This window comes from Leptodactylus fuscus, chromosome 2, assembly GCF_031893055.1.
Source record: "Leptodactylus fuscus isolate aLepFus1 chromosome 2, aLepFus1.hap2, whole genome shotgun sequence".
Lineage (NCBI taxonomy): Eukaryota > Metazoa > Chordata > Amphibia > Anura > Leptodactylidae > Leptodactylus > Leptodactylus fuscus.
Window position 1 is genome coordinate 169,028,088 of NC_134266.1, and position 24,869 is coordinate 169,052,956.

At 40.1% G+C, this 24,869-nt stretch overlaps 1 protein-coding gene across 1 annotated transcript in view; it reads left to right on the forward strand.

Annotated features, from left to right (window-relative positions):
* The window catches only part of FHL2 (four and a half LIM domains 2), a 42,249-nt gene extending 17,380 nt beyond the window's left edge, over positions 1-24,869 (forward strand). Inside the window, exons 2-6 of the mRNA XM_075265087.1 lie at positions 4,770-4,948; positions 18,639-18,813; positions 19,451-19,620; positions 21,223-21,409; positions 23,163-24,869. Of these exons, the coding sequence (XP_075121188.1) occupies positions 4,793-4,948; positions 18,639-18,813; positions 19,451-19,620; positions 21,223-21,409; positions 23,163-23,314 (840 nt within the window). The 5' untranslated portion in view covers positions 4,770-4,792 and the 3' untranslated portion in view covers positions 23,315-24,869. The remainder of the gene's footprint in view (positions 1-4,769; positions 4,949-18,638; positions 18,814-19,450; positions 19,621-21,222; positions 21,410-23,162) is intronic.

Sequence of the window (24,869 nt, forward strand, 5' to 3'; positions counted from 1 at the left end):
TTTTTGGTAACAAACTGGACCAGTAAGAAACAATAAATACAACCAAACATACAGTCAAAATTGACCAAACAGTTCTATTTCTTTACCAAATAGGCTAAAGAGATTTTTGGGCCCCAAATTGAATTTTCATGCTTATGACCTATCCACAGAATAGGTCATCAGTATGTGATCTATGGGGGGAGGGGTTTGGAACCTAGATCCCACACAGATCATCTGTTCTAGCAGACAGTGTCATTGTGTCGGAAGCTACTAGTCGACAAGCGGCACATGCAGAGCCGAAAGAGATGGCAACAGATTGCATGTGAAGAAGATAAACTATCCAATTCAGCCGCCATTAATAAGGTATCAACTACTGAAGACTATCAAGCTTTTTTGTTTTCTTTATATTTCCTAACCAATGCAGTGTGATTCTGTGGATGATGTTCTTTTTTGAAACCTTTGGTTCTGGTATATAACTTGATGTTACTTTGACATGTACCACCTACAGAACCACTTAGCTAGACAGTATTGGAGACTCTGTACATCCCTTCATGGAAATAGTTAGGGAAATGTATCATGTCTTGCATGTCAGTTTTATGATTCTTAGAAGAAATTAATCAACATGCTTTCTCTTCCCCTGGTAAACTTAATGGCCGTGAATTTGTTAACTATACTATGTAACCATATGACTATATATAACTAGTTATACTTTACATCTGCTCAAAGATGTATATTAGAGGGGATGTTTATATATATACAGTCCTATGAAAAAGTTTGGGCACCCCTATTAATCTTAATCATTTTTAGTTCTAAATATTTTGGTGTTTGCAACAGCCATTTCAGTTTGATATATCTAATAACTGATGGACACAGTAATATTTCAGGATTGAAATGAGGTTTATTGTACAAACAGAAAATGTGCAATATGCATTAAACCTAAATTTGACCGGTGCAAAAGTATGGGCACCTCAACAGAAAAGTGACATAAATATTTAGTAGATCCTCCTTTTACAAAGATAACAGCCCCTAGTCGCTTCCTGTAGCTTTTAATCAGTTCCTGGATCCTGGATGAAGGGATTTTGGACCATTCCTCTTTACAAAACAATTCAAGTTCAGTTAAGTTTGATGGTCGCCGAGCATGGACAGCCTGCTCTCAAATGATCTGAAAACAAAGATTGTTCAACATAGTTGTTCAGGGGAAGGGTACAAAAAGTTGTCTCAGAGATTTAACCTGTCAGTTTCCACTGTGAGGAACATAGTAAGGAAATGGAAGACCACAGGGACAGTTCTTGTTAAGCCCAGAAGTGGCAGGCCAAGAAAAATATCAGAAAGGCAGAGAAGAAGAATGGTGAGAACAGTCAAGGGCAATCCACAGACCACCCCAAAGAGCTGCAGCATCATCTTGCTGCAGATGGTGTCACTGTACATCGGTCAACAATACAGCGCACTTTGCACAAGGAGAAGCTGTATGGGAGAGTGATGAGAAAGAAGCCGTTTCTGCAAGCATGCCACAAACAGACCCACCTGAGGTATGCAAAAACACATTTGGACAAGCCAGCTTCATTTTGGAAGAAGGTCCTGTGGACTGATGAAACAAAGATTGAGTTGTTTGGTCATACAAAAAGGCGTTATGAATGGCGTCCAAAAAAACAGCATTCCAAGAAAAACACTTGCTATCCACTGTAAAATTTGGTGGAGGTTCCATCATGCTTTGGGGCTGTGTGGCCAATGCTGGCACTGGGAATCTTGTTAACGTTGAGGGTTCCATGGATTCCACTCACTATCAGCAGATTCTTGAGAATAATGTTCAAGAATCAGTGACGAAGTTGAAGTTACGCTGGGGATGGATATTTCAGCAAGACAATGATCCAAAACACTGCTCCAAATCAACTCAGGCATTCATGCAGAGGAACAATTACAATGTTCTGGAATGGCCATCCCAGCCCCCAGACCTGAATATCATTGAACATCTGTGGGATGATTTGAAGCGGGCGGTCCATGCTCGGCCACCATCTAACTGAACTGAACTTGAATTGTTTTGTAAAGAGGAATGGTCCAAAATACCTTCATCCAGGATCCAGGAACTGATTAAAAGCTACAGGAAGCGACTAGAGGCTGTTATCTTTGCAAAAGGAGGATCTACTAAATCTTAATGTCACTTTTCTGTTGAGGTGCCCATACTTTTGCACCAGTCAAATTTTGGTTTAATGCATATTGCACATTTTCTGTTAGTACAATAAACCTCATTTCAATCCTGAAATATTACTGTGTCCATCAGTTATTAGATATATCAAACTGAAATGGCTGCTGCAAACACCAAAATATTTAGAACTAAAAATGATTAAGATTAATAGGGGTGCCCAAACTTTTTATAGGACTGTATATATATATATATATATATATATATATATATATATATATATATTAGTAAATTAACTCACTAATATATTTGCTTTAATGAGCCCTAAGGCCCAGTTCACATCTGCGTTTGAGGATTCCGTTGCACTCTACGTATGAAAAATGCGGAGAGAGAAGCACTGCAAGCAGCACTTTTCTCACCACATTTTTCGGGGAGGCAACCGAGAAGCAACCACATGGACCCCATTATAGTCTAAAGGGTCCACAGGTTTCCTAAGGTTACCGCTTTTTTATGCGGATTAGGTTTTCATTTGGGGGTCCCCAACCGGACCCCACCCAAACGCAGATGTGAATCTAGCCTTACATGCATCTTCACTTTACGTGACATTGCCAGAACAAATGACCCCTGTTTAGCATGAAACATATAATGTTAGATCATATTAATATTCAAGTGTTAAAATAAATAGTGGTTAAGTGGATTAGAAACACCAAACCACATTTATCCAGCAATGACAGCGTTAGTCTCCATCTGTATGTCTCTGCTCTAAATATTTAGGAGAAGTCTATGGTTAACCTCACATACGGCTGTTTATATTCCATTAGTACGTGTGTTAAATGACAGAATCCAGAATGGACATTTGATAACGAGTTGATTTTAAGTTCTAAAATAACAAACAAGTTCCTTATATATTTAAGGGAAACCTAATAAGTACTAGGAGAAGTCTTTGATTTCAGCATATCCTCCAAATGCTTAAACCTGGACAGAAGGCAACAAAATGTGGTCCGTTCACCTAGCAATTTAGTGAACTAAGGAATTGGATCTCCTCTTCCTGTAACAGCATGTCTTTGATATTTTCTTTTCGGATTACACTTTCATCTCCTCTCTGGGAAAAATGTGAAATATTTGAAATCGTTGATGGTCTTTACAAAAAAAAAAAGAGAGGTGCAGTGAAATCATGTGGAACAATTGGCTCAGTGTTACATGCAAGAGAATTAGTTTGGTTAAATACACAAGCATGCACAGAAAATATACAAATTCAAGATGTAAGCTATTTATTTGCACAGGAGGTCAGATCAGCCGAGAGACTAGATGGCATCATGTGGACATAGTTGTGAAAATACTGAAATGGAAAAAAAGTTAGAAGATGAATTGTGTGATCCAGGAATTCAGTTCTGGTGACAGGGCGGTCTTGTTTAGAAATTCCAGATGCAAGGACTGAGTGAAAGCAAAAAGTATTGCGTGACTTGACATAAGGGACTGAGGTCCTAAATTGAGATAAAAGGGATGTGAAGCTTTGTCGTGTAATAAAAAAAAATGATTCTTAGGTATGTGGAGAGGTTCAAGTTGCACTATGGTGGTGACTGATTTTCTGAGTTATTTCTTTTACTTTGAAGAATACATTAGATATGTGTATGACCCAGGAGTATTTAGGAAGCTGCAAGCTCTACGCTCAGTGGGTGTTTCCTGTGTAGCATACTTTCTTCCTGCCCCTCTTTTTATCTAATTGCTCTAGCTTGCAGACGGTGTCTCCTCCTCTCTCCATTCTTCTTGCATATATCATATTTTATGTGTATAGGTCTGCATAAAGTCTTTATAAAAAAAAAGTCATTTTATTTTAAAGCTTAAGTCAGAGTGGCTAAGTTTTTTCAACCCCAACCAAGAACTGGCCCTGACTCCACAACTCTATGACTCCAACTTACTCTATTAAATATTTTCTCTATAACAGTGTCATGGGCCAGTAAGAAGATTTTAAGGGGTATTATAATCTCAAGGATCCTATCTATACTGCTAGTTTATGTTAATTCAAGAGTTTTCCTAAATACCTTAGCAATGCTGCTTCCTTTGCCTGCTATGTGAAATTATTCCTCTTATGGTTTACACATCATTGTCATAGCACCTGGCATGGGTCTGGTACCAGGTCAGATGATGTGTCTCACTGCTCTCTGGGAGGGCTGAGTTCTCACACGGTTTATCCTCTGCTGTGCATCAGGACAATCTGTTCAGCTAATTGTAGTTTGAAAAAGCTGATAAAGGCTCGGACAGTGTCTATTATCTCTCTATGTGAACACAAAGAGAACATTTAGTTTACTGCAAGTGCCTTGTCAGCATAGAGCATGTAACGCCTACCAGCTTGTTGAAGAATACAAGAAGTAAGAAGAAGAGACAGCAGGCAAGCTGCTGAGAGAGGGAAATGGGAAAACCCCTTTAAGGGTAGAGGAACACATTCAGGTTTTGTTGATGCAGGTTTTGATGCCAGAAATCAGGTATGAAACATAACTGTTGAAAACATATAAAGAACAAATGATACTTCTCTTTTTTCAGTCCACACTTGGTTTTGTCATCAAACCTTCAGAGTTTCCCTGGTATTTTATTGAAGTGAATACAGTCATCTCTCTTGTGGTGAGTTATAATGGTTTGGTATCTTTTGCAGGTTAGGCGTGGACAGTATTTAAAATGACTGAGCGATTTGACTGCCATTACTGTAAGGAATCTCTGTTTGGAAAGAAGTACCTTCTCAGAGAAGAAAACCCATATTGTGTGAAATGTTATGAGAATCTGTACTCCAACACCTGTGAAGAGTGCAAGAAGCCCATTGGCTGTGATGGCAAGGTATGTGGTATTGTGGATCTGCCTTTTTGGATAGTTTAATCATATAGAGGTGTAGTAGACCACACAGCCTACAGGCAAGTATCCAAAAGTAGAAGAGCTACCACAAGCCTCTCAAACATAAATATGAGGATGGATAGTTTGCTACATCTGAGCATTTTCAGTTCAGTTACCTTATCTGCACAATGTTTTAATTGATTTTGTAAAAGAATAGAAGTTTTGGAACGTTCCCTGGGGTGCTTCTACTTTTGCAGTGTTAAGTTCTTACTAAATCACTTAATGGGTACCTGCAGTATTGGACTGGGATGTGTAGAGCCCACCACCAGCACCCAGTGTCAGACTGAAAGTCCTAAGGCCCACCCAACAGTTTCCTGCTAATAGCCCTCACTGAAATCTCAAATAGGTGCTGACTATCCTGAGTATTTTTCCAGTATAATCATCTCCTCTAGTACTGTGCAAGCATCAACATCTCCATGGCCAGTTCATTCACAGTACTGTATGAGGAATGACACCGTCAGGGAGCAGTGATGCAGGCAGGGCACACAGGGCTGCCAGCAGTAATTTTCAGCCTGCCCTCCCCCCACAATATAATGCTCCACATGGTATATAGTGCTCCACAGTGTCCTCCACAGTATAAAATGCTCCCCGAGCCCCCTTCCCATACAGTGGCCCCACATGGTAGATAATGCTCCACACGGTATAATATGCTTTCCACAGTGGCCCCACACAGTATAATTTGCTCCCCAGGGGGCTTTCCCTAGTATAATGCTTCACAGTACCCCTATTATACTTTTGGGATCTCTTCAGACCCCAGAGTATAATAATTGGAGGACCAGGGAAGATGAGGGAAAATAGCAAACACTTATACTCACATTGCCTTACCTCTCCTGGGCATCCTCATATTAATGCCAGTCCCACTGAATTTTCCAGGTCTGTGGCTGACGTCACACATTCTGAACGTCACCCCTGAGGCCTGTGATTGGGATTCAGTGGTCACATAGGGCATGCTGATGTTATGACTCCAGTGCGCCCCATGTAACCCCGAAGGCGTGGCTATTCATATACTTGTGACTAAGTAAAATGTCAGCAGACAGGATGATAGCATTGGGACACCCCCATATGCCTCTGATTTTTTTGCAGATCCTGTCACAAGTGGCTTTGGTGTCATGTGGATAATGATAAATGTGATAAAATAGAGAAGAATTGGTACTTTTCCTCTTATGTCACATGATATCTCTATCATCTAAGTCTGTTTGTTTAAAACTCAAAGAAGGAAAGAACATTGCATTCTCTTTTCTTTCACATGGCCCTGTCAACATAGCTTAAGGAGCCAGAAGAAATCCAGACATTTGTATCTGCTTATTCCACCAAATTCACAGCTACAGTTAATATCAAACTACTGTAAATCCCTAAGACCTAACTGTATTTTCTCTTCCCTTTTTAATTGAAAACCTGAAAGTGGTAATATCGAAGACTATTTTTGTATTATCCAATTGTTTAAAAAGTAAAGAGAGGATGAACATCTCATTTCTTCATCTCAGTGAAATTGAGCAATAAATGAATCTCTGGAGTTGTGTCCCATTTTCTTCTGTGGGGAATTTCAAAAGTTGGAAGGAAGTCAGAACATTTAAGTCAGAAAAGTATTTAGGAATGAATCAGCCTGAACTTTTAAACTCATATTTATGATTTGTTATTCAAAACAATGAAATATCATTTCCCAAAAACTGTTTAAGGGAAAAATCATTGTTTGCTAGCAAAGAAAACTCCAAATGTGACTCTACAGTGAAAAGCTAGATGAGATGTAGAAGAATAAAAAAAAAACAAAAAAAACCTTTTTTCCCCCTAGAGAACGCTCTATGAATTCTTGTTATTCGGTTCAAGAAGGTTTAGGTATATCCTTAAAGAGCATTAAAGGGATGCTATCAATCAAAATTTGTGTTTTTAAGTAAACCCACGATGGAATAACCTTTAGAAAGGCAGTTCTAGCCCTATCTTTGCTTTTCTTCTGCTCACAGCCATTTTTGCATTCTCTAGTTTTCAGCTATTATGCTAATGAAGCTCACGGAGCACAGGGGGCATTCCCTTTGGGCTCAGAGCACAGCAGCATCATACTCTCCCTGGCCTTTACTCCTAGACATGACCACTTTAGGTTAGGACTGAGCCGACAACGCATGCGTGCAATTTTGTTATGGCAGAGATCAGACAATTTGTACAGTCTCTGTATGTCTCCAGCAGCTGCAGTATATATGGACATAGTGTCCTCTCAAAGCCATAGATCTAGTGATATACCATACAACTTTTTAAGAACTGAAAGAGGGAAAAAGTGTGTGATGCGCGTAGTGTGCTGTGGCAAATTTTGCCCCGCCCACTTTTATGTTGACTCCACCCATTCTCATTCATTTTCCCCCACACAGTATAATCCTCCTACAGTCACCCGTAAATTATATGTCCCCCCTCCATCTCTGCCCCAGATTTATGTCCCCCCATCTCTGCCCCCAGAATCTTGTCCCCCCATCTCTGCCCCAGAATCTTGTCCCCCCATCTCTGCCCCCAGATTCATGTCCCCCCATCTCTGCCCCCAGATTCATTTCCTCCCATCTCTGCCCCCAGATTCATGTCCCCCATCTCTGCCCCCAGATTCATGTCCCCCCATCTCTGCGCCCAGATTCATGTCCCCCCATCTCTGCCCCCAGATTCATGTCCCCCCCATCTCTGCCCCCAGATTCATGTCCTCCCATCTCTGCCCCCAGATTCATGTCCCCCATCTCTGTCCCCAGATTCATGCAATTCCCCCATCTCTGTCCTCAGATTCATGTCCCCCCATCTCTGTCCCCAGATTCATGCCATTCCCCCATCTCTGCCCCCAGATTCATGTCCCCCCATCTCTGCCCCCAGATTCATGTCCCCCCCATCTCTGCCCCCAGATTCATGCCCCCCATCTCTGCCCCCAGATTCATGTACCCCCATCTCTGCCCCCAGATTCATGTCCCCCCCATCTCTGCCCCCAGATTCATGTCGCCCCATCTCTGCCCCCAGATTCATGTCCCCCCCATCTCTGCCCCAGATTCATGTCCCCCCCATCTCTGTCCCCAGATTCATGCCATTCCCCCATCTCTGTCCCCAGATTCATGCCATCCCCCCCTTCATCTGCCCCCAGTTTCATGGACCCCCTTCATTATGTTCCACCTCAATGTTTGACACAAAAAACCCACTTATACTCACCTTTTCCTCGCTCCCCCACCACCGCTCCCCCACCACCGCAGTGTCACTCACAGAGTTGTAAGTGCGATGTGACATCAACCCCTCCCTTACTTTACAATATGTTTAATCTGGACAATTGTAGGTTTTAGCCAGACATTTTGTGCACATCACCGCTGAGGTCACTGCAGCAGGAAAATGAGGAAGAACTGGGGCATCATCACTTTTGGTCTGGCAAAGATGGCAGGGACTGAGATGTCAGCACTGGAATGAGGGGAGCGTTCTAGAGGAAATTCTTTCTGACATCAGTTGTACAAGCCCATTTGATGACATATCTCAATAACATCAGCTTGGTGATAGCATTTAGTCGTCCAGGCTAATAACTACATGTGGTACTAATAACATAGTTGGAATAAAGCCATCACATTACATGTAATCATTTCAAGTTATTGTTTGTAATACCAGTGAGCAGATTACAAAGTCTTGCATATTTTGTGGTAAAACAATCTGGCAAAAATTAGTGAAAAATGTAGTTAGTCTTGGAATGTGTATACGATGCACGATTTATACCACGAGCAGCACATTCCGAAGGTAAATATGAAAAATGTCGCTATTTGTGAAGGAATCTTTCCTCTTTAAAAGCTGTGCCCCATAACCTACCCCAATGGAGCTGTATCCTGTATATACAGTAGTCTGTCCTGGAGATTCTCAGAAAGACAAATCATTATGAGCAGGATGGCTCTTGTTAAAATGGGAAAAAAAAGATTCTTGTCATGGCATTTCCCTTCCGCACATCATCACAGTAAATGAATGAAAAGTTTAACTGATCACTGTCTGAAAAGATAGACATAAATGACCATTACACATGAAAAGTAACATTAGAAAAGCTACGTTTTAAATATATGAAATTCTATATTTATTTTCCATATTCTCCTGACAAAAACAAGTAACTACACTTAAAATGAGAGCTCTGGTTTTAGGTAGCAATACCTCTACTCTACTGAGTAATGTTCACTAATTATCCCCTTAAGGCCAGGGCCCCACAAGATGATCGTCCCATTTCCCACTCCCAACACCATGGAAACCTTTCTATTTTTCTGGATGTCTGGTTAGAAAGGGTCCTGAGCCCGAATCCCTCACTATGCCCTAATAGAACATATGGACATAGGTTACTTTCATTAGACAACTCCTTTAAATGGAGTCGATCACCAGAATCCAGCATATCCAGTCAGCCCCACAGTTCATGTAGTAACAAATGGTGTTTTTGCCTTGTGAATCAGTACCTCTGTTACTGAGATATCGCCGTGCAAATGAGGCCTTTGGAGCAATTGCTTACCTCTTTGTAATGACAATGCCCTCTTTGGTCCCTCGTGGCTTATTTGTATATTGACAAAAGCTATGAGTAAGGGGCAATACGCTCTGAAACGCGTAGGCTGTTTTCATGGATCCTGGATTTCTTCTGTAACTTGTGGTCTTTTTAACTATACATCATTAAAAATAATTTTTTACTATTTGGATATTATCATTGTTGGATGCTGGAACTTTTTTTTTTTTTTCTTTGGAATTAGAGTCCACAGAGCGTTCTTAAACATTCAGACACATGAGTCAATCCATATGTGAATACTTGTGAGCTGACAAATATTTTTTTTTACGAGTTTTGCTTATATGGTATATGACCCCCTTTTCCTGGCACACTACACGGTATATAACCCCCCTTTTTCCGGCCCATCGCACGATATATGACCCTTTTTTCCTGTCCCCACCCCCCACAGTATATAACCCCCTTTTTCTGGCCCAACACGCACTCTATGACCCCTTTTTTCTGGCCCATCACACAGTTTGACCCCCTTTTTTGCCACCTACCTGGTATGTGACCCTCTTTTTTTACCCCGCAGAATATTACCCCTTTCTTATGCCACCCCAACAGTATATGAATCCTTTCTTATGCCCCCCCAATATATGACCTCTTTTATGCCTCCAGCACAGTATATGACCCTTTTTATGGCCCACACATAGTATCTGATCCTTTTTATGGCCCCACACAATATCTAACCACTTTTTATAGCCCACACATAGTATATGACCCCCTTGTTTTAGCCACCCACATACCATATGATGCCCCTATTTATGGCCCCCACACAGTTTATAAACCTCTTTTATATTCCCCACACACACAATATATGACACTTTTTACAAAAGCCCACCTGCAGGATATAAGACTCCCTACTCACATGTCCATGCTCCTGTCCTGGCCACCCTCCACTGCTACCTCCAGGGGGCTCTGTAGCTAATGCTGAAGAACTCCGAGATACTGCAGAGTGCGTCTCGGTGTTCTTCAGTGTCATGATGTAATTGTAGCAGCACCTAGAAGAGGCAGTGGAGGACGTCCAGGACAGGAGCATGGACAGATGAGTAAAAAGTATTGGCAGCTGCTTATTACAATAACACAATAAGTAGCTGCTGATTAAAAATAAATGCTACCACCTAATTTATTCCATGAGGCGCCGTCTGAGGCCATTGCCTCAGGTCATCTCATGAAAGATGCACCCCGGCTCCCTGCTTTTAATTGTCTATCTACACACTAGAGATCCAAAATAAGTAGTTGTCGAGTTCAGCTAAACCCAAAACTGAATTATCGGTTTCACTTCTAGAGTCTCTTTGATTACATTCCTTGTAGAGACATATCAGATACACAAAACCTACAATGAAGTGTTCAGCCAGAGCCATTATTATGGAATTTGCTGTGTGAGGTCCATAGTACAATTTACAGCTGTATGCATACAAAAAGGATCCTCACTCCATAAAAACAACATCTATTTTACCGTTTTGACATTTTTGGCAGTAGAATACTACAAGCCTAATCCTATCGTTGTTGTTTGTTCATATTTGCAGATGGTAGCCATATAAACTATGACTTGGATTAGATTATGAGTGGTAAAAGTGGATGTAAAAAGTTCAGGACCAAACAACTTTCAGCAGGAGTAGTCTTAAGTTCCACTTTATTTATCGGAGTAGAAGGATAAATATTATTCTGGACAGAGGTTTCAATAAAACTGAAGCTAAATAGCGCATATTGAGCATATTGTACTTGAAATATTCTTGGCTGAGCATATTCATTCTCAGAATGTAATGGATTAGGCAGGACAATATTTCTTCAGATTAAGTAGATCTGACTATGTAGCTAACCATCGTACAGCAATGAGCTGTTATACTCAACTCTTGTGAATACGCATATGAGTTTTAAAATGAGACATTTAGACGAAGCTTTATATTATTTCAGTCTATTTGACATTAGCTGTGAGCAACTGTTCATCTGAAATATTTAGAAGCATATAACTTTGCTTTTATTTTAATAACACAACATAGTCTTCATTGTCAAATGTACAAAAAATGCCCTCACTTACTGATGTGTAGTGGAATCTGCACCACATATGCCATACCATGGTTGGAGATTCTTCCTGGTGGCTTGGAAATACAGCTTAATGGAAAGAATGCTAGAATTGTATATAGTTCATCAGTCCTTCATGTAGCACTAGAATACATACAAACAACAAGTACCTTTACCATGATACAAAAATGGAGAAGCCACCTAAAAACCATAACTGACTCCAAATAGAGGATCAAATAATAAAGTGTGACTGTGACTAGTGAAAAAATGTAAACGCAAGTCGACAAACAAATTCATAGCAAGCATTCTTAGCCGTAAGTGTTGGCACCCCTAAAATTTTTCTAGAAAAAAAAAGTATTTCTACCAGAAAATTATTGCAATTACATATGTTTATTTCTTTTGTGCGTTGGAACAACAAAAAGAAACTGAGAAAAAAAAGCAAAAAAAGTGATATAATTTCACGCAAAGCTCCAAAAATGGGCTGACAAAATTACCGACACCCTCAACTTAATATTTGGTTGCACACCCTTTAATAACTGAAATCAATCACTTCTGATCCTTCTGCTGGGTTGCTTTCTCAAAGTGAAACTCCTCGCTGGCTGTGACGTCCTGGATCCCTTCTGCTAAAGCCACTAATGGGCCTCAGCGGTCACATGGTTCATTTTAGCCTTTAAGTGCCATCATCCCTTTGGTTTCCCTATGTAACAGGCTCCTCTTTATATCAACCACCAAACTACCTTAACTCACCCTGTCAATCCCTCTAACACTATGCCACCATGTAGCAGTTAATATTATTTGCAATCAGGTAAATTTTGTGTTCTTCATAAGGTAATGGAGGGATATTAAACCAGTTCACAGGCAAGATCAATGTTTAGCAGCAGCACTGGTGAGTGTTTTTGAAGTATCGACCACAAATTGGATCAACGTAAATTAAAAGTTGTTATAAAACAAACTTGTTTTATTGATACCGTCTTTGTTCATAATACTTACTAGTAAAATTTCACTGTCTTTCTCCTCCCAAACCCCTCTGAGTATCTCTCTGGCTATTTCCTCTATCCTGGAGTGTTGCAGATAGATCACGGGCTTGTATTTCAAATCTTTCATTATTGTAGCAGATTCTTCGAATATGGAGAATTTTACCCATAGGGATAGATTTTTTTGACTTTAGGGTAATGGAATGACTTTGCATGCAGGAGTCAGTTTGTGGAATTAGATTTCCTGAAAACATTGGTGGAAATCAGTCCATCCAACTTTCATCTTACTGCTAGTCTAAGTCAATCTAATATTAAGATCATTCTATTTAACGGACGCCAAAAAAGTCTCAAGACCTGATGTGGAGTCCTGCCAAATGAAAAGTATATCATCGATATACCTAGGCCAAGAGGCAATGGTGTTGAGAATCATTGGAGTTGTTGCCACCTCTCTACCACAGCTTCAGGAACTGGTTGGCATATGAGGACACACAAGTCATCCCCATTACCGTATCCTGGAACTGCAGGAAGAGATGGTCCTTAAAAATGAAATAATTTTGAAGCAATACAAACTGTAGCATAGCAACAATAAACTCAACCAATGCTGTACCAGGATCGACCATACCCAAAAAGAATTTTGACGCACGTATCCTGTGGTCATGGCATAAGTTTGTATACAGGGTCTTCATGTCACACAGGACTAAAATCATGTCTTCGACAAGATACCATCAAGACATCACAAAATGTCTGTGGTATCCCTAATAAATGAAGGAAGGATCTCCACACATTTTTGTAGACTTTTTCACTCAACCCACCAATCCCTGAGACAATGGACTACAGCAAATCTCTTTAAGGCTGAGACCCCACATTGCGGAAATGCAACTTTTTTTTTTGTTGCAGATTTTGTTGCAGTTTTGTAAGCCAAAGTCAAGAATGGCTACAAAAGGAATGGGAAATATATAGGAAGTTGTTATACTTCTCCCTTCTGCTCAATCCACTCATGGCTTTGGCTTAAAAAAAATTGCAGCAAATTGCAAAATTTCCTCAACATGAGGCTTTAGCCTAAGGCTAAAGACCCACATAGCGATTCCCAGCTATAAAATGCTGCAACAATAAAAACCCAGTGAAATGTGTTTCCGCTGGATTTTTTTCTGCAGCATTTTACATTTAGTTTTTGCTGGATTTTACTCTGGGTTTTTTTTTTCTTCCCTTAAACAAAATATGTGAAATGGCTTGGATTCTGCATCTAAAATTAACATGCTGCAATTTTCACATATTTTTAAAAACAAGCTTTCGGCAGCTCATTTTTCTGCAAGGTGTGCATGAGATTAATCAGAATCTCATTCACTTTTCTGATAATGTAAAATGCAGCATTTTTTTTTACACTGCATTTCTGCAGTAGCCCAAAATCCTCCTTTTCCACAACATTGAGGAAAAGTGGTACAGGGATTCATAAATAAGGATTCTGGTTGGAAATTCTTATTTTCCTCTCCTTTTATATACATTTTAAATTTTCAAGGGACTATCATTAGGAAACTTTATTTTTAGCTAAGCACATCCCTGCATAGACTTTAGAAAGGCTATTCCACACCTACCTTTTGTATGTAAATTGCCTCAGTAGATTTTGAATACCGTATATACTCGAGTATAAGCCGACCCGAATATAAGCCGACCCCCCTAATTTTACCACAAAAAACTGGGAAATCTTATTGACTCGAGTATAAGCCTAGGGGGGAATGCAGCTGCTACTGGAAATTTTCAAAAATTAAAATAGATATCAATAAAATTACATTATATTCAGCAAATTGCTGCTGTCAATGATCCGCCTGCTCTGGTGTTTCGGCTCTACTACATCGCTGCATATGCACAGCATATTCAACTCTATCTACATCTCTAGATATGGACAGCATACTCAGCTCTGCTACATCTCTGGATATGGACAGCATACTTTGCTGTGCATATGCAGAGTTATAGCAGAGCTGAGTATACTGTGCATATTCAGAGATGTAGCAGAGCTGAATATGCTGTGCATATTCAGAGATGTAACAGAGCTGAGTTTGCTGTGCATATTTAGAGATGTAGTAGGGCTGAGTTTGCGGTGCATATGCAGAGTTGTAGCAGAGCTAACTCAGCCCTGCTACATCTCTGAATATGCACACCATACTCAGCTTTACTACATCTCTGCATCTCTTTCCTATGGGTTTTTTCCCCCACTTGGAATTCAGGCTGGCTGAATATAAGATATCTGCATTGCTCCCATTAACCCCTTCCTGACAGAATAGAACACTATAGACCCTATATTAAACCTGGCTGTAATTGGGGGAAAAACACCCCAGTCTCAGGTAAGAGGTAGTTAGACAAACTAAACGCCCCCACCCCTAACCCACCCTACCCCCCATTCCCCAGCACATATGGCACCCCAAACCCCCATCAACAACTATATTTCACACATTTTTCAAAATGGAGAAGCATAACGGTACTTACCGTTACTTCTCCTATCTGGCCAGTAAGTAACCCAAGCAACCACCAGCTCCTCCCACGCTTGGATGGGATCCTATCAGCGTGCAAGGGGTGTGGTTGCCTAGGTTGCACTGTCGGCCAGTGTCATTCTGGAGCCGGCGGTGAGTGGAGGAGGAGCCAAGCAGCGGGACCAGGGGAAGGAAAGCCTGCATTCCCCCCCCCCCTTCCCCACCACCACACAGCTTACCGGTATGTATTCCATCCGGGGAAGTCCGCATGAGGACACAATCGCAGCTGCACGCTCTGGTGATAGCACACGGATCTCATAGACTAGGGTCTGTGTGCTGGTCACGCACTGCCCACACGAATTATAGTCTATGGGGTCCTTATGTGCTTTAACAGAACAGCGCGTGCAGCTGCCATTTTAGAACAGCGTGCGCAGTGAGCTGAAGCGGGCAGTGTGCTGCAAGCACAACGGACCCCATTATAGTCTATGGGGTCCGTGTGCTTTAACTGAACAGCGCGTCTGAAGCAGGCTGCCGCCGGAGTCACGGAGAGGTGTAGCGCTGCTGTCTCCCGGGCTGCCCCAAGTCATCTCTCCTTGACTTCCTGACTGCCCCCTGCTCCTTGACCCGAAAACCGAGGTGACCTTTTTTTAGCACAAAGACCGTGCTTATACTCGAGTATATATGGTAAGTCTGTTTTTATTCATATGCTAACTAGCTTCTCCATGCACCGGAAGTCTCAACGTGCACTCCTCTCTGCTATTCCCTATGTGTATGTATAGTAGAGGCTGCTGGCAACCCTTGTACTCATCTATGCTATATATACACATAGAGCAGACTGTGATCACAGACACTTTCGGGTGCACAAAGAAGCTTATTAGAATATGACTAAAAACGGAATTATTCAAAATCTACTTAGGCAATTCACATACAAAAGGTACATTTCTAAAGGCTATGCAAGGATGTGGTTAGCTAAAAATGACGTTTCCCGATGATAGAGCCCCTTTAACAATATATAGTGGTAATGTACACAAATGATTGAATACAGTTTAATATAATACCTTTGCAGTAGTTAATACAATGTTTGGTTGGTTTACTTTTATCAACATTAGGAGTCATTTTTTCATTTATAACATTTTGGGGTTTTAATCCAAATATCCTTTGAGAAACTGCTTCGGTAATGTAACTTTCTTTGGCACTTATGTGTTTTATATATCACATTTATATCTACTGGAATTAGAAATACTTTACTAAGCTGTTGGAGATTATGCCAAATTGAGAAATATCCTGTGTGAAGTCACAGTATTATTTATGGAGAGCAGTATTGCTCATGCTAGTCTTGCCAAGTTTTCTGCAGAATCTGCACTATGTAATGTGACAGATTTATTTTGGTCATGTGATCTGGCAGTTCATGGTAAAATAGAAAACAGATAGATATGTGGATTTGCTAATTTATTTGATGATGTGATAGATAAATGATGATTGTTTTTCAGATGTCTTTGTCAACTTTTAAAGTGCATAAAAGATATAAAGAACTAACAGAGCATAGGTGAAAATAGGATGGCCAATGTTGGTTGTATTAAAATAAAACTAACTGGGAAACAAAAGGCTCCCTGCTGTTCTATGCTTCAGTACTAAAAAGTCAGGAGTGGAGAAATTTCTCATTGACTGTCATTGTTGCAAAACAGCAGAAGACCTAATACCAAACAGCGAGTGTCTCTATTCTTATGTATAGGAGCATAGACATCTGCTAAGTAACTATTCATATCTAGAAAATTATTTAAAACTCTGTCCCATAATATTACTTCTTCAGGCACAGTTAGGTATTCCGTGCATAATGTTATTCATGTATATTGACGATCCATAATAGGACTAGAAAAGTGTTAACATCTTGAAATAAATCCAGAAATAAAAAAAAAATAAAGGCAGGGATTTATCAAATATGGTGCAACAGAAAGATGAGGAGTTACCTGTGTCAACCATTTAGTGGATCTGATTTGCTGCGATGGACAACTGTTTCACTTTTGCGAAATGTCCATCAATGCTGCATGTAGATATAACTGTATAATGTATATATGTATATAATGTATAAATGTATAACTGTACCAAGGGCGCTGGGTTGTTCAGAAAACGTGCCCCTTAAATTCATGCCACAGATCCTTGTGTCAGAAGAATGTTCCATAGTGGCCCTTCACACATTATAAGGTCCCAAAAGGCCACCACACAGTATAATGTCCCATAGTGGCCCTTCCACACAGCAAAATATTCCACATTAGCACTGCCACACAGTATAATGTCCTAGAGTGGCCCCTACACTACTAAAACACACACACAAAAAAACATATACTGACTGAACTGATTTTCGTCATGAAGTTTCCAAAATTTTTGGATCTGAAAAGACCACAGAGAATAACAATAGCAGTTCCAGTTTGGACGTGTTGGATACAAATGAAACTACCTAGTAAACCTCGTGAATATTTGCAATGTGAATCGCTTGCTGGTCTGCCAACAAATACTCCACTCAAGCTGACTTCTGTTCTCTGCCACAGTAATCAATTGAACCAATATTTTTTGATCGGAAGCCTTGAATGATTCTCTTTTACAAGATACAAAGAGGCAGTAGGAAGTTCATTTTCTGTTTAGATTTATTATGAATTGTACTTTGGAGATGCGTTGTCATGCTTGAAATGTATTGTAATTTGTTCTGTTCCCATAAATGTAAATAAAGAAGAAAAAAATGGAAGGCCTGGTTCACATCTGTATTTGGTATTCCATTCAGGGAGTCTGTATGGGGACACTCCAAACGGAATACCGAACGCATTGACAAGCAGTGAGCAGTAAAAACACACGGACCCCATAGACTTATGGTCAGGAATACTGTTTGCATAGGACACGAATACCCTTCCTCTTATTCTCTTAAAGGACCATCATACATAATATTATTATACATATTATATATTACTTTACATTATATATATTACATATATACATATTATATATATACATACATATTATGAACAATTCAATAGTCAATCCCAGCCTGCTATATAAGGCACCTTCACCTGGGCAAAAGTTTCTAGCTTGCTACCATCTTGCTACCAGCTTGCTATATTACTTTATCCTACACTTCTGGGCTATACTCTGCGAATATCTGTGTCTGACTCAGGCCTTTTCCTGACCAATGAACCTATACAGTCTGCCTGACCTTTGCTTGTACTTGGACTACTCTCATGCCTCACCCCTTTGTGGTTCACATCAGTGTCTTTTGGCCTCCAAGCTAGCTGTCACCTACATTGGGATGCCTGCCTAGCAACATGATGGACCTCTGTAGCCAAGGGACAGATCACTATATAGAGGTGAAACAGTGAAAACCAGGGGACCACCTAGACAGTGCCCTCAAGAGTGTCACAATGTCAAACCAGTTAGATGACACATGTGGTCCACATGCTCTGGTTGTTACAAATGGCGTATGAAAAAGTCCTTCAAGGGTTACCTGATCTATACGGATCAGTATTGATCGATTTTTCTGTTGATCCTTATCTTTACATTGGCCATTATGTAAGTTTAACTCTATTTATTTGCACTTATTGGCAGCTTCAGCACTTAAAAAAAAATCAATACTATACCCTAAAAAATATGACCTACTAATAGCGGCAATTTGTTTTTCTCAGGATCTTTCCTACAAGGATCGCCACTGGCATGAAGCCTGCTTTCACTGCTTCCAGTGCAAACGCTCACTAGTGGACAAGCCATTTGCTGCAAAGGATGAGCATCTCATCTGTACTGAATGTTACTCTAATGAATATTCTTCCAAGTGCCATGAATGCAAGAAAACAATCATGCCAGGTTAGTGTACAGATTATAAGGATATATTCATATCTGACAGATCTGTTTCAGAAATTTCTAAATCTAAGGGCACATTCAAATGATCAAATTTCAGCCGTGAAAGGCAGTCCGTGTGTTGACCGAGTTTACCGGCCTGCTCCTTATGTTGGGAGGGGAATTCCTATCAGTATACTGATGGCTTAAACTTGGTCATGTGAATGCACCCTAAATGCCAATTCCATAAGTCTTGGTATCTTTGTTTTGGAGGCAAGTATTTGGATTTCTGTAAACCACCATTCAAATGAGTGTTAAAAATATCTTCAACAAATATTCTGCTTATAAATGTACCCCAAGGGCTCTATTAGACAGCTTGATATTCAGGGCAGTCATCGGCAGAGTACTTCTAACTCCTAAGCCCCTTGTCTTATAAAATATTTGTTGGAGATTTGTCTCCATGTGTCAAGCACATTTTGCACATTTTGTATATTCCGTGGAAAAGATTGAGCAAAAGTAGTGCAACAAAAAAATGGAGAAGTTGCCTGCAGCAACCAATGAGATTCCAGTTCTTATTTTCTAGAGGAACAATTCATATAATTTTTAAAGGCTAATTTAATAGAATTCTATCCCAGGCAGTGAGAATTTTTTTATGTCCACACAGGAACACGCAAGATGGAATACAAGGGAAACAGCTGGCATGAGACTTGCTTTATCTGTGCCCGATGCCAGCAGCCAATCGGAACAAAGAGCTTCATCCCAAAAGAGAACCAGAACTTTTGTGTGCCATGTTATGAAAAGCAGTTTGCAATGCACTGCATCCAGTGTAAAAAAGTAGGTGATCTCTTATAACAAGAAGGTGATCTATTATTCTTTGTAGAGCTGTGTTCACAAATTTGTTGCAGAATTTTTAGTCTTGGCTCCACAACTAAAGTACAGTACTATACATGTGATGTGGAGTATGAATTCCCTGGCACACTGTCCCTTTACTTTTAAAATTATATACTGTATAACCCTTTTATATGCTTTTATATTGGTGTTAATAGGGGTACATTGTACACAAAAGTACTGTCAGTTAGTTTTTGCACTATTTAAAGGTGTATAAAAAAAAAAGTTCACTGATGTTGAGTAGTACCCCTTTCAAGAATGATAATGTAGATATAGGACACATTTTAGTTTGCTGAGGGGGGTTTAAGACTGAAGTTTAGACATGTGTTATTTACTTTACATTTATCTAATTCATTTTTACTATTTCATTTTACATTAGTATAACTATTGTGATTGCACAATGTGTCCCCTATAAGATTATCTTGTGAGCACAATGACCCACAGATCTCAAATATAGTTTCATTTTAGCCAATGTGAAAAAAAATTTATGGGCTGGGACTTTTTTTGATACTGATGACCTATTTTTAGGAGAGAAAATCAGAATTAGGTTGTGGGTCCAATACACCGATGAGTATCTACAAGAATCCTTCTGAGCAGGAACCTATACAGATGATTGAGCTTGAAGCAGTCGAGATTTTAGCCATTTCTGAGTATCACTTGATTGGGATTAGAATGGTAGTACTCTGCCATAGCTGCAACACAGTGGATGGAGCCTTTTGGCTTCCTGCACTAGCTTCTATATAGGTTTCAGCACCAGAGACTGTTAGAAATAGCAGATTGCTGCAGGGTCTGAGTCATTCGACTCTGATGACCTGTCATCATTATCAAAGGCAGCCACATTTCCCGAAAAACCCTTTAAATGCTAATTTACAGACATACAGAATCTTGCAACAATTCATTGAATGCATGTGCCCTATGTAACATATTTGTCTCAACATACATGCAAATTATCTTATACTAGACAAATCAGAGATGACAATATCTACATAGCATTGCTTTAAAAAATAGTCTGCATACACTGCTGTGCCTCTTTAATGAGAAACAGCCACCCCCTAAGCCTTGTGTATGGCATCTCAACCAGCCATCTAGTATCCCTTCCATACAATCTTCCTGAAACAATGCAGTCCACACACGGGTGTCACTTATTTGCCTGGTGTCTGTTAATCTACGTATTTGTCTTTCCATGGACCAGTGCCAGCAAAATAAATATCCATATACTACTGTGTCAGGTGGTGCAAGAATAAAGTGGAATCCCAGCGTAATAATTGAAGAGCATCTCTTTGACAACACGAATAGCAACATAGTTGTCAATCCATTTATGCAATTCCAAGGGTAAAAAATAACACAACACAGAAAAAGGTGTTCCAGAAGTGAATACCTACTTACCAGTCATGTTAGGAGAGTGGACAGATCCTCTTTAAAGAAACATATGTGACAGCGTAATAGAAGATGAATAACTTATAGGAGGTCATCAAGAAATCTGTAACATTTGGTAGACAAATGCTAAGGTCAGAAGTAAACAATATTGTATATTCTATTCTATTAAAGGCCATCACTACAGGAGGAGTCACCTATCGGGATCAGCCGTGGCATAAGGAATGCTTTATCTGTACTGGCTGCAAGAAACCATTATCTGGGCAGAGATTTACTTCCCGGGATGAATTTGCCTATTGCCTAAACTGCTTCTGCAACTTATATGCCAAGAAATGTGCTGGATGCACCAGTCCTATAAGTGGTATATACATCTATACATATTTGCTTTGTTTTCTTTTTTAACATTTATTGGTATTTTAGTTCTGAAACTTCGAAGCAAAGTATTAACTAAGAAAAATACATAGAAGCAGCAGCAAAAAAGTAACAGTTAAAAGCAACTTTTCACTATAATACTTTTATGGCTTTTCTCATAGATACCGTATTTCATAAAAGTGTGATTGCTGAGTGAGATGAGTCACAATCTTGTTCTGCTAGTTCAGCCTCTGACTTCAGAGCCTCCACTTCAATTATATTATTGAATGAAATGTATTCACAGTACTTGCATATGGCCATGGTGACCTATTTATTACATTATTAATACTCCAATTCTTTTGGATAATAATACACAGTACATGATGTTTAACCCTTTAACCCTATACACATCTATGACAGATGTGCGCTATTCCAACATGGAGCTGGTGAATCTGCTATCATGGAATATCTATTCCAAATGTCAATAATTTAGAACCACAATAAGTTCCTATAATTACTAGAGATGAGCGAGTAGGGAAATATTTGAGATTCCATATTTGTTTTGAGTAGAGCCTCAATATTCGACTACTCGATCGAATATCGAATCCCATTATAGTCTATGGGGAAATATGCTCGTTTCAGGGGAAACCACTATTTGACTAAAGGAGAGTCACCAAGTCCATGAGTAGCAGGAGGAGAGTGTTTAGGAGGAGCGAAGTGCAGTTGAGGAGTGTTGAGGAGGAGTGCTGTGCAGTTAAAGCGCACGGACCCCATAGATCAGGGGTCCTCAAACTGCGGCCCGAGGGCCACATGCGGCCCGCCAAGCACTTCTGTCTGGCCCTGCTGACAACGCCGGCAGGTGTGCATTTATAATGAAGCTCCTGGGGAGCTCGGGCCAGGCCATGTGGAGCGCACTTCACTTTACCTATTGGAGGGCACCGCTCCTGATGTCTGTGCGACCTGCTCTTCCTCCGGCCCACTGTTTAAAAAGTTTGAGGACCCCTGCCATAGACTATGGGCCAGTTCACATTAGCGCTTGCCTCCCGTCCAGAAGGAGTCTGCAGGAGGATCCCCGAATGCAATATCAGTGCAACTGCAAGCACTGGACAGTTAAGCACACAGACCCCATAGCATATAATGGGCTCCGTGTGCTTGCTGCGCACTGCCTGCAGGAATCGTTCGTACGGGCAGTACGCAGCAAGCACACGGAGCCCATTATATGCTATGGGGTCCGTGTGCTTAACTGTCCAGCGTTTGCAGTTGCGCTGATATTCCGTTCCGGGGGTCCTCCTGCGGACTCCTTCCGGACGGGAAGCAAGCACTAATGTGAACCGGCCCTTACTCGTCCTGTAGAACCAGCATTGATTGGCCAAATGCTATACGCTGTACAGCATTCGGCCAATCAACGCTGATTCTGCCGGAGGCTCGTCTGTGACGAGGCGGAGTCTAAGATCGGACCACAATGAAGACTGCTTTGGTCCAATCTTAGACTCCGCCTCATCACAGACGAGCCTCCGGCAGAACCAGCGTTGATTGGCCGAATGCTATATACTGTATAGTATTCAGCCAATCAACGCTGGTTCTAAATCGAATCTTAACTGTGAATAACGAATAGTATTCGATTGAGTTTGAGCATTTAGAATACCGTAGTATTCGATCGAATACCTACTCGATCGAATACTACTCGTTCATCTCTAATAGTTACTCATATTATGTATTATTTTTTACAACATTTAATAATTGTGATTTCTTAAATTTACCAGGACTTGGAGGAACAAAATACATATCTTTTGAGGAACGCCAATGGCACAGCGATTGCTTTAACTGTAAGAAGTGTGCAATTTCCTTGGTGGGTCGCGGATTTCTGACAGAAAGAGATGACATCCTCTGCCCTGAATGTGGAAAGGATATATAAAGGAAATAAGGAAGACATAGACAAAAAGCCTAAAACTAACAACAATATAATGTATGATACAACAAATATGTGCAAATTTTGTGCTTTTGGTATTTTTGTCCTTGTACCTCTGAACAGATGATAGCAGATGCTCCTGACATATGCTAGAGCTTCATATAACTTTATAAACTGAATGTTTTCTAGAATCATATTTTAGAAGTATATTTTATTACAATGTCAAAGTTATAGAGCTAATGTGCAAAACCCTTTAGTTAATCTCATGTACATTTTCTCTTTCATTTATTGTCATGTTTATAATGTGTTGGTTGAATGCAGAAGTTGTATGAGCTTGAAAACATGCTTTCACTTTAACAATAAAAAAAGAGTCTATCATTGTATGATAACCAAAAAATTGACACCAGAATGTTGCTGCAATTCCAACATTAATAATTTTGTTATTAAGGGAAATAAGCCGCTGCCAGGGGTTATTAACCTCTCACCACTGACACATGCATGCTTGGCTGAACCAAGTGTGCATGTATACGGGACAATCAGAATGAATGTCGGTCAAATGAGTATTCGGCTGACAGTTATTAAAGGTACATGGGTTCCTTTACAGTCCACACCTCTAGAACTTCAGTCCAGACACCTGCCCTGCAAGAAAAAAAATAAAAAAAATTTGTAGCCACTCAGACTTGGGCTGGCTGGAGAGACCATTCTTCTCTATGAGTGTCTCTCTTCTGGCTCATAAAGAGGAATCTGAAATGGAGGAAACCCTTTTGATAACCATAAGTCCTAATCGGACATGTGAAAAGAAGTTGCCTTTTCATTAACTTGGCCATCTCCATATACCGTGATAAGAAAAATAGACAAATTGCAATGGAGGAAGATGCTTTGAAAGATTGATCTGAGACATGGCAATGTTCATGGTCCATCTATGAAATCTGAGAAAAATATACTGCTAGACATAACAGTTAGCACTGCAATGCTACTTTCTCTTATAATGTATTATAACAGAGCTTTATGCAATTTAACAGCTGTTATCCTGCATCCTATGTTCTGAGGCATAGCTTCAAGAACCAGGGCTTTGGTACAGTACAACAGAGCGGTAATTTTCTGTTCAGCTTAGCATGTGTTTATCATCATTGTTAATGACTATTATCATTTACCCCTCCTCTACACACACGTGTCTTATCTATATATTACATTAGCTTTGCAATATCTGCATTCACATTAAGGGTATGTTCACACATGGCGGATTCCACCGCAAAATCAGCTCCATGTTCCGCCAGCATTCTGTCTTTTTTTCATGGTAGATGCCTGAAATGGCTCCTGTCCATGTTCTGTGGTATTCAAGGGAAAATTTCTCAATCAAAGAATGTGCTTTTAGCTTAGTAAAACACAGATACATATAAAGCTATATAGTGTAATAGAAGCGAAAAAAAGTTTATATGAACATATTTTTAATAGATGTTATTAGAATTATGTAGAGCAGTTATATATATTTTGTTGCATGCTTTAATCATGAGTGAATTGCAGCAATGAAAAGAAATGACACAGTGTCAGTATTGTATCT